At 40.4% G+C, this 15,379-nt stretch overlaps 1 protein-coding gene across 1 annotated transcript in view; it reads right to left on the bottom strand.

Moving 5' to 3' along the window:
• Positions 1-252: 252 nt before the first annotated feature.
• LOC117815329 (sodium/potassium/calcium exchanger 3-like) overlaps positions 253-15,379 on the bottom strand; it is a 75,008-nt gene continuing 59,881 nt past the window's right edge. Inside the window, exons 11-17 of the mRNA XM_034686981.1 lie at positions 14,034-14,194; positions 12,799-13,069; positions 12,535-12,701; positions 5,441-5,555; positions 5,130-5,242; positions 4,671-4,736; positions 253-2,813 (exon numbers count right to left, since the gene is read on the bottom strand). Coding sequence (XP_034542872.1) covers positions 2,661-2,813; positions 4,671-4,736; positions 5,130-5,242; positions 5,441-5,555; positions 12,535-12,701; positions 12,799-13,069; positions 14,034-14,194 — 1,046 coding nt within the window. The 3' untranslated portion in view covers positions 253-2,660. The remainder of the gene's footprint in view (positions 2,814-4,670; positions 4,737-5,129; positions 5,243-5,440; positions 5,556-12,534; positions 12,702-12,798; positions 13,070-14,033; positions 14,195-15,379) is intronic.

Raw genomic sequence — 15,379 nt, 5'->3', positions numbered from 1 at the left:
TTCAATGATAGAAGTCAATGTTTGATAAGTGCAGTCAGAAAGAGTAGATAAATATTCATTTGTGTATGCACATATACCTCATGCCACCCCTGCATTAGTCAGTGCTCCAGTTGAGCCACCATTCAAAGTTGTCTGGACATGCCCCTGACTGCATGTGTCTCTCCTATTTCAAAATAAGAATAACAGTCAAATTAAAGAAAGAGAAAGGAATAATGGGTCCAGTGTGTGGCTCATGAAGACAAGTGGAAAATATTTGTGTATGTAAATCAGTTTATTGCAAGAAGACCACTGGGAACAAGGCACACAGCTCTGCCCAGAGGTCATCATCAACAAAAATGAGGATTTACAAACAATTCAAAAGACATGAGCATAAAACGACATTAATTAGCTGAAAACTAACTGTTGTAGGCCTACATTCTAAATACTGTAGACATCTCAGATATAACTGCTCATCAATCAGAAGTTATCCAACATCTGTGTTTATTATAGCATATCCCTCTGATATGTACAGCATGATCAAGACAGTGCCTTTTCCATCTTGGAAGTTCATTAAAATTACACACAAAGTAATCTGAATTATGAAAGAGGCATGCAAAACAACCAGTATTTTTCCCTATGGAGCCTACCTGAAAATATATCCAAACATCTCTGAAGCTTTAACAAAGCTCTATAGCACCCCCATGTGGCTGCAGGAGGAGTCACAACCAACAGACAGAGGATGCATTGAATAAACAAGCAACCCTTAAAACATGAGATTTTTCCTTCAAGATAAAAATATTGTAAAATGAAAATACATATCTTCCACATTTTGTTTGAACACATGCTGAAACAGAGTGGCAATACTGTTGACAAAGGTGTTTTTTGGCTCAAATACAAGCAGGAAGATGGCCACAAGCATTGCGTTTGAAGCCTCTAATACAAGGGATGGCACAAGATTTCAAGCACTGTGTTTAAGAAACAACAATTTGTAAAAGTTCAGAGGGTGGAGTGCCATCAGAATGCACGTTCTACACCTGTTTTTTTTTTTATCTGAAAGTGAATCTTTTACATCCAGAATTCATCACTAATTCAACATGCGAGGGGATAAGCAACATTGTTTTCCCCCATGTGTGTTAGGACCAGTGACAAAGATTGCATTTTCAGTCCATCTGACCAAAAGAAAAAAAGAGAAATCACAACATCTTCACGGCAAAGCAACCCTGTGCAGTCGTACTTCATTGTCAGCTGTTTTTTTGCTGTGTTTTGTACCAATATACAAATGTTGCAATATCTTTTCAAACTATACAAAACTTATAAATTATAAAGTTCTATTCTTAAATATAAACAACATCAAGTCAGTTTCCAGTACTTGGATTATATATTAGGTACAGTACTTTGTACAGCTCCGTCGTCAGAGAGCGTTCCTTTTAGAATACACTGTACATGATCCAAAGGGCTGAAACTGGAGGTTAGACATGATCTTTGAATAAATTAATTCATAAATAAATCATGATTATGTCTTCTCAGTAACAGTGGATTCCTTGGTTCCCCTCGAGACTGTGACACACACATACATGCATATATTCACATCCATTCACACACATACTGTGCGCTCGAGCTGACTCTAAACATATATCTTACTCCTACTCTAAAAATACTTTTGGCTTTAAGAAGTAACATTGTTATCCTCGACTCAGAAACTGATAAAACTACTTTAATAATGTACAAGACTTCTACCGCCTACGGAGGGAACTTAAATTCAGTAGTCACATGTGTAGAGTACCTGTGCAGGCTTTGCAATGATAGAATAATATCTCTAAACAATAAAGTGACAGTGCTGGGTGTCAGGTCCAGGAAAATCCCTTTCCTATGTGGGTTTTACTGAAGAAAAGTAAAGCCCACTTCTACTTGGATATGTCTGAAGACAAGCAGAAAAACAAACAAGAATAGACTCTATGTGGCTAATGTTAAATATCTATCTCTGTCAGTGCAAAGCTAGAGTTGACTTGTTGCTAGTACGGCATGCTATGTTGGCAAGAACTCAGCATGGGAGACAAGTTAAAGCAGGTTTTGTATGTGTGTTACTGACCAAGCACTAAAGTTATTGGATCATTCAGCTTTGCAAGACTGATCCAGTTGTGCATAAGAGAATCCCACATATCAGCTAATATAAGTTATTATATAATCCACAAATATATACAGAGAAAGCCAGTTTTTACTTAAAAATACCTTAATCATGTGCTTATATCCAAACTTGTACAAAGAGTAACAAACAATCCAGCTGAAAATCGCTGTGAGCGCAGGACTTCTCTCTTTTCTTCCCCCGCCAGTCAGTCAGTTACAGTAGCAGCTTCCTCACCAACAGTCGCCTTGCTGTTGGTGTGTATACAGTTAAGTTCACCCCTGGCAAACCTTTCAGTTCATTGCATGATTTGCAGCAACCTCATCTGCTTGGACCTTCCCTAAACGCCTCCTCTCTTGTCACCAAAAACCTTCCGCTGTCTTCTCTTTCCTTTGTATTGCACCAAAGATAAATCATATAGAGCTCTATTTTTCTATCTGAAAAAATAAAAGGTAGGACTTGGTTCTGAGGCGCTGAGGAAACTGGAAGCCAGGTGAGGTTTCCTCCATTCACCAGAGAAGGAAGAAGGAGCAGAAGAGGAGGAGGAGGAGGAGGGAGGTCAGTGGATGTCTCTGCACATGGGAAGGTTGACGAAGATGAAGACATTGAACTCGATGAGGATAGAGAAGCAGAGAAAGATGGCGTACAGGATGAGGCAGGCCAAACCCAGCTTCCAGTCCAGAGTCCATTTGTTCAAATGGACACCCAAGACCTGCAGGGAGGAGAGAGGGAATAAAAAGGACGTTAGGCTGTGGATGTTTTTATTTAATGAAACTCTAATTCACAAACTTTTCTTCAACATTTAGTGACAGGCTGGAAAATAACCCTTTTTCACGTCACCAAGTTTGTCATGAACTCTGGGTGAACTCTGAAGGAAAGTCTGCAGATATGTGGATTACCAGAAAGGGGGTAACTGCCCTTACCAGGATTCTGCCTCAAAGTTTGTGAGTCAGTGAGTGCGTGGATCGAGCCAGTGGAGATGATCTTTGACCTCCCAGGGATAAAATATCATTACTTTATTTTATCAAACAAGTTATTCGTGACGAATTTTGCCATAATTAGTGTTTGATGTAAAGGGATAGGTTGTGTTTTTTCAGGGTATCTTAGCCTTTTTTTTTGAGAGTCAGACCCCAGTAACAATGTCGTTGTAAGTGTATTCTACATTTTGAAACTTTCAGTGCTTTACTTTGCCGTCAGAAAGTCATTTTGTTGGTCACTGTTTGCGGACTCAACATGTAATTCCTCCGCCTGCACTGATCAGCCGTTCTAACTTGTAAAATCCCACAGAGAATATGAGTCCTTTGTGGTTATATATTTTTTAATTTTTTGAAGTGTTGTTATATAAGGCACGTTTCAGTAGTAAGTGTATTACTACAACAGATGATCCTGGTCAGCTCAGCCCATTTCAGAGAACCAGCACAGAAGCTAAGCTATCAACCGTTGCAGACAGGATCAATTTTACCTGGTAATTTAGCTGATGATCCAACCTAAACATTGAAGAGTTGAAGAGTTTGTTTTGGTTTTTGGGGTGCCAGTGGCCTAGCGGTTTAAGCGCGCCCCATGCGCATAGGCTATAGTCCTTGCTGCTGCGGTTGCTGGTTCCCCCACTCTCTACTCCCCACATTTCCTCTCTCTCTTCAGCTGTCCAATCTATAAAGGCAAAATGCCCAAAAATGTAACTTAAAAAAAAAGAGTATGTTCCACATAAACATTCTCCAGTGCTTTACTTTGTCGTCAGAAAGCTACTTTGTTTGGCAATGATTTGTGGACACATATGGCAAACATGCCTGCTCCTCTTCCAGTAGAACACTGATCAGCTGTTCTATAATGTATGAGTCAACTTGAATTTTGACTCCAACATGGTAGTTATACTGTAAATATCTATACTATGATATACTAGATGTTGATATAATGTTGTACAATATTACAGTCAGCGAAATTACCTGGTAATACTGAGCCTGCCTGCAACAGTTGATAGCTTAGCTTCCGTGCTGGCTCTCTGCTCAGTTTTTAAACTAAGGGCTGAGTTAACAGGGGTTATATGTCGGTAATGCACTTACTGACAAGTATCTCATACAACCCCACTTACAAAAAAAACCAAAACAGAAATATCCCTTCAATTCAAACACCAATTACGGCAGCATTTGTTACAAAATTACTTGTTGGATAAAATGAAGAAGTAAAGACATTTTATCCCTGAGAGCCCGGCGCAATCCCCACACTCACTGACTCACAGACTATGAGGCTGGTTCCTCGTTTGATGCAGACTTTACAACACCAAATTAGACAGATTGTGGTGAGCTTGACTTTTGACTACCAAAATCTCAGATGTTCCTCCTTCAGTCCAAATGATTCACTGTGCCAGATTTGAAGGACTTTCCTAAATACTTTCCTAAGATGCTGCACTAACATAAATAACATAATGCCTGTAGCCATAGCCAAATTAAGAAACAAAAAAGCATTTTTGTGAGAGGGTACGTTAAAGGAATGTTTTGGTTTTGTTTGTGCACTTTAGCAACAAGACTCACGAACAGCTCGGTTTGGTGAGTTGTAAAGCTCTGGCACTTACTGTGAAGAATACTGAAGCAAGCAGGAGTCCCACAGAGAATATGAGTCCTCTGCTGTTAAGATAGACCTAAGGAGACAAACACAAAGATTTACTGACTGGCTTCAACAAGACTTTGTAAATAAAGATTTTTCTGTGAGTCACAAAGGAAGGAAGAGGCCTTTTCTCGGTCCCTACACATACAGATGCTTGATATATAAACATGGTGCAGGGTCTCACATTTATGACACCTATTCTATGTTTCCTTGTCTGGTGTGAAAAGTAATCATCAGGCTGTTTAACACATATTGTCTCATCATTGTAAGGTGATAAACTGTGCTGTGACCCAACAGATCACGTGTGCCTGTATTTGTGTAAATCTGAAGGCCTTTCCTTGTTCTCCTCTGATTATTACTGACTACTGCTTCCATCCTTTATGCACACAGCCCACAGCATCCTCTGGCTAAGTGGAGCAGCACTCACGATGGAGCCGTAGTCGATGCAGAGTGTTTGCAGGGTCCAAGGCAGACCCAGGCCCACCAGGATGTCAAACACATTACTGCCTATGGAGTTGGAGATGGCCATGTCTCCCAGACCTGAGGCAAGGAGAGCAACACTGTCAAGGTCTGTACACAGTCAGGAGACAAGTCAATAATGACAAGCTCTACTTTGCCGTAGAGCACTACTCCTTCTCTTTACTGCTTTTATGCTTTGTTTCATTCAACACAAATATTGCTTTCCACTTCTTGTGTTTTATTGCAGCACTGTTTGCTTGTGTGTGTTTGTTTGTGTACCTTGTCGAGCGACGATAACACTGGCCATGCAGTCTGGGACGCTAGTGCCTGCTGCTAAGAAGGTGATGCCCATGATGACGTCAGGAATTCCCAGAGTGAAGCCGATCACAGTCACCTGTAACCAAACAGGTTCCATCTCAGTACATGTGGGTTTGTCAAGTCTAGTTTGTTTTATACAACAAGGAAAAAATGCAGGATTGAAGAAAACATGACAGCATGTGTGCAGATATGGTGGAAACCTGTACATGACTTGTATTAAAAACACACCGAAAGGATAAGAAAGGGTCAAACAAACATATAAACTGACTAATACCTTACTTATAAACCATAAATATTAGAGTTCAATAACTCCATAAATGAAAAAAGTATAGAAATTTAGTTCTAATAAAATAGTGAGAACACAGAGTTATTTCTGTACCAATGGAATAATCATAAATTTCTGCTAAGTGTATTTTTTGTTTTAATCCAATAAAGTTGATTGAAAACTGTCCCATTATTAATGAATAATAATAGTGAAACAGAATTTTATGAAACTTTAATGTGACCTTTTTTTTTAATTTGGTGTGAAATGTAAAATTATTGTGGACTGAAAAAAATCTGATAATAATATATGTATCAAGGGAAAACAATATTGTAAATTACTATTGTAAATTTAGAGTGTCACAGTGAAAAGATTATTATTTTGTGATATAACTGTAGTGAGAAGTTCATTTCTATTTATCATAGCCTCTGTCAAATCATATTCCCACCATTAGAACAGTTTCTTCCCACAGTCTGTCACTCTGATGAATACTAAATACCCTCTGTAAATAAACATGTAGATATACAATGTAACAATTCTCCAAGCAGAATTCACATATTTGTATTTATTTTATTATTTAACTATCATCCACATCTACTTTTTTAATGTAAAAAACTACCTCTGCACTACTCACCACTGCACTATTATCATATTATGTTTAGCCTGTACATATTAGTCATGCCTATTGTTGTTCTTTTGTATTTACAGCTGATGTTATTGTTATTGTTATTATATTTATATTTTTATTTGTATGCCTTATTCTTATGCCTTGTACAAAGAGAGCACAGTTTACCAAGACACATTCCTTGTGTGTTCAAGCATACCTGGCAAATAAAGCTGATTCTGATTCTGATTCTCATTCTGATATTAAGGGCCTGTGTCCACTAAGGCATATTTGCACATTGAGGGCCTGTTTTTTATATAAAAACCAATGCAGTTTTAGTGTAGTTCTCAGCATCCCAGGCACAAAAACAGGTGCTCTTTTTGCTGCACTCTTAGTCAAAAACTGTTAAACATTCGGAACACTGCTGCAGTCCTCAACAGCTTTTTTCATACTGTCTGTTCAAGGCATGATATGTATGCCCCTGTTATCTCTCATATTTATTATGAATGTCACAGAGGTGTGATGGGACAAAGACATCCCATTGCTGTGCTAGTATCTGAGGTAATAACAGAGGTGTTACAGAAGTGAGACGGGAGAACTGAGAGTTGGTGTAGCAGACAGGACGGAATAGAGCTGTGTGTGCATGTCTTAGTGTGTCTATATGTGCTGCTCCTGCTGTGTGGACTTATCTACTTGTGCTTCCTCAGAGCCATAACATAATGTGAAACAACACACTCGAATGACGACGTTATGCCATTTTGGCATCACTAAAAAAACACAAAAATGTGACAATGGGGATTTTTGCTACAATGCTGATGCAATATGAAAGTACATTCGGAGATGAAGCCAACCCAGGGTTCCCACTCTTTTCCAGAGATCATTTTCCAGGACATTTCCAGGACATTTTCATTGATGATCAAGCTGGTATGACCGTCTAAATTTAGTTCTTAATTTAGTTCCTAAATAGTCTAATATGTTCCTCTTAGTGGAAGTCTACATTGAAAGACATGTAGTTTATGGCTATCAATGAAATCATCTCTTACATACTTAAAAATTATGGCAAATTGATAATAGAATAATGCAACCACAGATGTACAGCACTTCACTTTATTAGTGCAACCAAGTAACAATGATGGGCAACATCTCAGCTTTCTCTTTTCTCAAAATATAAAATGAGCTAAGAAAAAAACAGAAGAGCCAGCAAAGGAATCTGGAAGCTGCCTTACTGAAATAATTAAATAATAATAATGATCAGAGGATCAGTGCATTAATGACCTAAATAGAACTGAATGACAAAAATGGCCACAAATGTTTCTCAACTCAACTGAAACTCAAAATATACCTGCTTAATCATGATATTCATCCTGCTAAGTGGTCGATATAAAACAAAGGAAATGTCACGTTTTTTTTATTTGAGTTACCGTAAACCCTGAAAAAATCACACCGGTGTAAAGACGCACTCTGTATTTGAAGATCTCTCAGATATTTAAAAAATGTAAACTGTCTTCCTGCATGGCTATGTCTACTATGATCAGTGATGTCTACAACGTGGAGTTTCTGTGCAGCTGTGTCGCTCTTTTTGTTCCGTTTGTTTTCACTATCGGGAGTTTGCACTCCTACTAGCTAGAGCAGGGGTTCTCAAACTTTTTGGAGCCAGGGACCCCTTACAGGTGAGAAAATTGTGCATGCCCCCCTCATAATTGTAACACAGATTAAGCACATTAGTGATGTGTCATGATCAAAAGCTGCGGCTCTGAGAGTCGATGCTTTATAGTGAATCAGAAGAGCCGGCTCGCATCGAGAGAAAGCCGGCTCACAGTTTTTTCCTTTCGCTGCTTAACTCTCTCAGTGCTCAGCCCCAGCTCTGCTCACAGCAGAACTTTGTTTTGATTGGCCAGCATGGCGGCCATGCGGCCAATCATATGTGAGGATATAGGATACAGGTGATGGAGGGGAGGCTGTGTATCGTGGGTTCATCTGTTCCTTCAGAGAGAGTCTTCTTGAAGACCGGGCAAATACTCACTGGGAGGAGAAATCGGATCAGCCAATCCAAGCTGAGGCATCGGATTTTTCTCCATGCCAACCTGAGGACATTAATAATGTCTGCTTGAGTTTGGTTCTGGTTCTGTTTGCTTGAGTTTGGTTCTGGTTCTGGTTCTGTTCTAGTATGGTTCTGGTTCGGTTCTGTTCTGGTTTGATTCTGGTTCAAGTCTGGTTCGGTTCTGGTACAGTTCTGGTACGGTTCTGGTTCGGTTCTGGCACGGTTCTGGTTCGGTTCTGGTTCGGCTCTGGTTCGGTTCTGGTTTGGTTCTGGTTCAAGTCTGGTTCGGTTCTGGTACAGTTCTGGTACGGTTCTGGTTCTGTTCTGGTATGGTTCTGGTTCTGTTCTGTTCTGGTTCGATTCTGGTTCAAGTCTGGTTCGGTTCTGGTACGGTTCTGGTTCGGGTTCTGGTTCGGCTCTGGTTCGGTTCTGGTTTGGTTCTGGTTCAAGTCTGGTTCGGTTCTGGTACAGTTCTGGTACGGTTCTGGTTCGGTTCTGGTTCGGCTCTGGTTCGGGTCTGGTTCGGTTCTGGTTTGGTTCTGGTTTGGTTCTGGTACGGTTCTGGTTCGGTTCTGGTTCTGTTCTGGTTCGGTTCTGGTTCGGGTCTGGTTCGGTTCTGGTTTGGTTCTGTTTTGGTTCTGGTTCAAGTCTGGTTTGGCTCTGGTACAGTTCTGGTTCGGTTCTGGTTCGGTTCCGGTTCGGTTCCGGTTCGGTTCTGGTTCAGTTCTGGTTTGGTTCTGGTTCTGTTCTGGTTCAGTTCGGTTCTGGTTCGGTTCTGGTTCGGTTCTATTTCGGTTCTCGTTCGGTTCTGGTTGAGTTTGATTCTGGTTCTGTTTTCATGAGTTTAGTTCTGGTTCTGTATGCTTAAATTTAGTTCTGGTTCTAAACCTAACCCTAATCCTAACCCTAACCCTAACCCTAACCCTAATCACAACCCTAATCCTAACCCTAACCCTAATCACAACCCTAACCCTAACCCTAACCCTAATCACAACCCTAACCCTAACCCTAACCCTAATCACAACCCTAATCCTAACCCTAACCCTAATCACAACCCTAACCCTAACCCTAACCCTAATCACAACCCTAATCCTAACCCTAACCCTAACCCTAACCCTAATCACAACCCTAATCCTAACCCTAATCACAACCCTAACCCTAACCCTAACCCTAATCCTAACCCTAACCCTAACCCTAATCACAACCCTAATCCTAACCCTAACCCTAATCACAACCCTAACCCTAACCCTAACCCTAATCACAACCCTAATCCTAACCCTAACCCTAATCACAACCCTAACCCTAACCCTAACCCTAATCACAACCCTAATCCTAACCCTAACCCTAATCACAACCCTAATCACAACCCTAACCCTAACCCTAATCATAACCCTAACCCTAATCACTACCCTAACCCTAATCACAACCCTAACCCTAATCATAACCCCTAACCCTAATCACAACCCTAACCCTAATCATAACCCTAATCCTAACCCTAACCCTAACCCTGATCATAACCCTAACCCTAATCACAACCCTAATCACAACCCTAACCCTAATCACAACCCCTAACCCTAATCACAACCCTAACCCTAATCACAACCCTAACCCTAATCGCAACCCTAATCACAACCCTAACCCTAATCACAACCCCTAACCCTAATCACAACCCCTAACCCTAATCACAACCCTAACCCTAATCACTACCCTAACCCTAATTGCAACCCTAACCCTAATCACAACCCCTAACCCTAATCACAACCCTAACCCTAATCACAACCCCTAACCCTAATCACAACCCTAACCCTAATCGCAACCCTAACCCTAACCCTAATCACAACCCCTAACCCTAATCACAACCCTAACCCTAATCACAACCCCTAACCCTAATCACAACCCTAACCCTACTCACAACCCTAACCCTAAACACAACCCTAACCCTAATCGCAACCCTAACCCTAACCCTAATCACAACCCTAACCCTAATCACAACCCTAACCCTAACCCTAATCACAACCCTAACCCCATACTCAACCCTAACCCTAACCCTAATCACAACCCTAACCCTAATCACAACCCTAACCCTAATCGCAACCCTAACCCTAACCCTAATCACAACCCCTAACCCTAATCACAACCCTAACCCTAATCACAACCCCTAACCCTAATCACAACCCTAACCCTAATTCGGTTCTATTTCGGTTCTCGTTCGGTTCTGGTTGAGTTTGATTCTGGTTCTGTTTTCATGAGTTTAGTTCTGGTTCTGTATGCTTAAATTTAGTTCTGGTTCTAAACCTAACCCTAATCCTAACCCTAACCCTAACCCTAATCACAACCCTAATCCTAACCCTAACCCTAATCACAACCCTAACCCTAACCCTAACCCTAACCCTAATCACAACCCTTATCCTAACCCTAACCCTAATCACAACCCTAACCCTAACCCTAACCCCAACCCTAACCCTAAACACAACCCTAACCCTAATCGCAACCCTAACCCTAATCACAACCCTAACCCTAATCACAACCCTAACCCTAACCCTAATCACAACCCTAACCCTAATCGCAACCCCAACCCTAACCCTAATCATAACCCTAGGATCAGGGTGAGAATGATTTTGTAACAGAATAAATGCACACAATTGGGCAATTATAAGGCTTCTCATAAAAACACAGTGCGTAAAAGGGTTTTCAACACAAACCATTAGTTTTTGCAAAGTTAAGGTAAAACATACGGCTACAAAAGATCCTAAATTAAGAGCCGTTCAGGAGTCGAAAGAGCCGGCTCTTCTTTGGGGGCCGAGTCAAAAGAGCCGGCTCTCTGAAAAGAGCCGATCTTCCCATCACTAAAGCACATGCTTACTACCATTTGCATTCTTAGTTGCCCTTGAAACTATTTGTATTGTAAAACATATCAATGTAAATACTTCAGACCTTTACCATAGTGAAAAACAGATGACACTTCAATTTGAATCAAGTAAATACCACTTGTATACTTTAAAACAGAGGGTCATTTCATTCCTTGTGGACTCAACATGACAACATTTATACTTTTCAAGTAATTGATCTTAAACGCTTTCAGAAAATTAACAGTAGCAAGACTCACATATCCCTTCAAGCCGACAAATGGTATCATAACAATGGTGTATATGCTGTTTTTAATGACACAGCACAATTTTATAATTTACTAGAAATGTATTCAAATTATTTCACGGACCCCCACGCTGTGGTTCGCGGACCCCCAGGGGTCCCAGGACCCCACTTTGAGAACAACTGAGCTAGAGTACGGTAATTGGGCCAAATGTACCATAAAACATAAACAATATACCCCCGTTTTCTGTGAATGCATGATTATGAAGTGAAGGAGAAAAGATGTGAAAAAAGTTGCGCAGTGTCGCTGTCTTTTCCAGCACAGCGTGCACTCAACTTTCAATGAATGGGGATGTGTTTTGTTAATCGGGTCAGGTCGAGCGCAGCCATGTTGGAATAATTTTCCAGGACTATATGTGATTTTCCAGGACATTTCACTTTTCTCCCATTTTCCATGTGTTTTCCAGTACTGGAAAACTGGTCAACTGTTTTCCAGGTTTTCCAGGTTTTCCAGGACGCGTGGGAACACTGCAACCACACCTGTTTTATCAAAGGTCCAATTTTTTAGTCTAGAGCTGCCACTAATGCTATTAAGTCATTTCAATTAATTGTTGTCCATTTTTATGTCACGTAAAACAGACTTAGTAGTCACTACTGAGGGAAGTGGAAGTGCCCTGGGATAGCTTTAGTAACTGAGCAATGGTAAGTGCAGATGAGAAGCACCCTGAAATTGTCATTAGTGGACACAGGCCCCAAATCAATACTTGATTTGCCAAGAAAAAATAATTTCCCTCCTTCTCTACAAAAATAAAACAAAAATGAACGCCTTACCGAGAATGATTCAGAGGTCATACTGAACTATTCCAGTGTTTAGGTTTTGGCTCACATTCTTCAGAGTTTTTATTTTCTTTGTGATTAATATTCAGTTCACCTCTCTGCCAGATTAAAAGAGCATTGACTGAATCTAAAACTGAAAGCCTGAAGGGTTAGTAAGTTCCCATTTCATGGAGGCAGGATGCGTTGTGAGCATGTTAGTGAGGGAAACAAACTGTACTGACCATCCAGACCATGATGTAGGAGAGGCCAGCGATCCAGATGGTGGCAGTGAAAAAGGAGACCATGAACCATTTCTCCCAGCGCCGCTTGGCACAGTTGGGCACAGTGAAGAACAAAAGCAGGGACAGCGGCCACATGACTACCCACTTCAGCTTGTTACACGCTCCAGCTGGAGGGAAAACAGGGGAAAGAAGGTACATATAACAATACCTGAAGTGATAGCACCAGTATAAAGCATTTTATGTCAAATATCCTCCATGTTGTACCTGGAATTTTAAAGGGTACTACGGGGCCATCTTTGTCATCATCTTTCTCTCCCTCCCCATCATTTTCATTGTTCTCGTTATCCTCATTTTCATTCTCTGTCTCGTTCCCGGACTCCAGCCGCTGAAGCCTGCAGCGCCCATTCAGACCCTGATCAGCAGCACCCATCCCGTTCTCTAAGCTCCGCCTCGCCTGAGTCCTGGCTGCTGAGTCAGAGTCACCGTTTGTGATGCGATTGACTCGAGTTTCGGTGGTATTGATCAGTCTTTGTCTCTGGGAGAAATTATAGAACAATATTATAGGGAATCTTGAAGGACATCTTGTATTGCTGCCTAAACTTTGGACACCATGAGAGGAAAGTGAGAAGAAAACAGGGATACATTTTTGAACTTCAGTCTTGTTTTTTTTCTATTTTTATTATGCCTCAGGAACAGATGATGCAGATATTCAGTAACTTCTTAATTTATTTTAATCTATCTTTCTGGATAAAGAAGGTGGAAAAACTACTGAAGAGTAATGCCAGGCATAGGAAATCAGAACACATTTGATCATTTTTCATATTCGGAATTAAAGGTAAAATGTTGAGAACTCAGTTGGAACATTTGGAGCAAAGTTACACTTTTATTATAAGAGCAAGGTTTAAGAAAAACTAACCTTGAAGAGGAAGACATTTCGACATTTTAGCTTTCTCTCAGGATAAAAAATGACGAAACAAAATAATAATAAAGAAACATCTTCCTCAGATATACCTTTTCTTATGTCTGGCAGATAAAGTGAAATCTTGACAAACTGTCTTATACCTTAACATTTTTCCTCCACTGTCATGTCTGACATTCAGCCCTCAATTCTTTCATTCATGCATTTGCTCCTTTTCTCCTCTTTGATCTTAAACTTGATTATTTGTTTTGGATTCACATGCAGATTGTAATCTATATCAGACAAGTGTCTGACAGAAAATGTTGGCCCTAATTTCCTAAAGAATATCAACATTTATTTCAGCTCTTCCTCTAATACCTCTAAAACCCTGTTAGCGGCATTTAGTTTGTAATGTATGTATGGTAAGACTGAAGACCGAGTTTGGCTTTTCAAATTTACTTCAGTGGACAACACCAACAGATATGAGGGTAACTTTGCTGGTTCAAACCTGTCTCCTCTAGAAAATAAAGAAGACAGTTTCAGGGAAACTCTAAAATAAAACACAGAGTCAAACCCAGGGTGTGGTTTGCTGTCTATATACCTCATTGATGAGCATGCGGGATGCCATGGTGAGGCGGGTTCTGGGGGAGAAATGACTGGTGATCATGATCCTCATGCCGGCCTCAGAGAAAGTCAGCTGGTGGGGATACGCAGACAGCAGCTCATCCACCATCAGCACTGAGGGCTTGCAGTGGAAATTAGCTGCAGAGGAAAAACACAAACAACTTCAGCCGACTGCAGTGCAGATTGATTACTTTTTGGGTCCAGCTGAACCAAAATTGCTCATCCTTTTCACTGTTGAAAAAAAAGTGGAAGTGATCTTCAAATCCTTTAAAAACATTTTGAATGGGTTGAAAAAAAAGCAGTTAGTTGAAATCTAAAAATTTGCACCTTTATTCTATAAGCCTGTGAGTGAGTGGGCCGCAGTTTGTTTGACAAATTCATGTGTGTTGCTAACTCTAGCTTAGAAGAAAAGGTTCACACTGTGAAACACTTACCTTTACCATACAATCATAAAAAAAACAACTTTAATGATTATAAAGCATTACATTTGCTTTATAATGTTATGTTGAGAACATTTTGTGACATTGTAGTATTTTCCATGACCATGTAAGAGCCCAAAATATGACAACCCAAACCCCTTGTAGCTTGAGCCACTCTGTCAGTCACTGTGTCTCTCCACCTTCAATCCCCCTGGCAGTGACAGCTGGCCTCTTTCATGAGGTTAACAGATCAGTGGAACTGTCTACTGTTAAATATTTTAAATATTAGTATTAAATAAATAAATAAACCTTGAATGTAAAATAATCTCACTTTTATCAGATGTGTTATGAGGGAAAAAAAAAAACCTGTCTTACATTCAGGGCAATATGTGTTAAAACTAACCGTCGGACCTGAACCAGCACAAAAATTACTAACACCAGTGACAGAAAACATGTTTAAGAGAAGAAGTAGTTGACGTTTAGCAGTTGTGTTTAAATTTTTAAGTTTGACTCATGTCTCATCTTTCAACAATGGAGGAGGCAGGGTTTATGACCTGTTAGGGAGAGCTCTAAATCTTTTGGCTTCACTTTTGAGGAGTTGTTATGCGATCCATCTTTTATGCAGTGTATAGTTGGCACTTATTCTACAGGGGTTTTATCATGGAGGCCAGGAGGTTAGCAGTCAAAAGGGGAACGATTTTCTTCAGGCAGTAAGAGAACAAGGGATTTGTTTGTGGCTTTCTCACCATATACACTGCCCCAAACAGACAACATGCTGCAGTTTTAGCTTTGAGGACAAGACAAAAGAAACTCTGCCGATAAAATCTCCCATGAGTCTTATACGGAAGCTGGACAAAAATAGATGATGGGTGGTGACCTAGCCTCCTTTATATTTATGTAAATT

Source organism: Notolabrus celidotus, chromosome 7 (genome assembly GCF_009762535.1).
Source record: "Notolabrus celidotus isolate fNotCel1 chromosome 7, fNotCel1.pri, whole genome shotgun sequence".
Classification (NCBI taxonomy): Eukaryota; Metazoa; Chordata; class Actinopteri; order Labriformes; family Labridae; genus Notolabrus; species Notolabrus celidotus.
The sequence above is the reverse complement of the archived record's forward strand: the minus strand, read 5'-3'. Positions and strand labels throughout refer to the sequence as shown.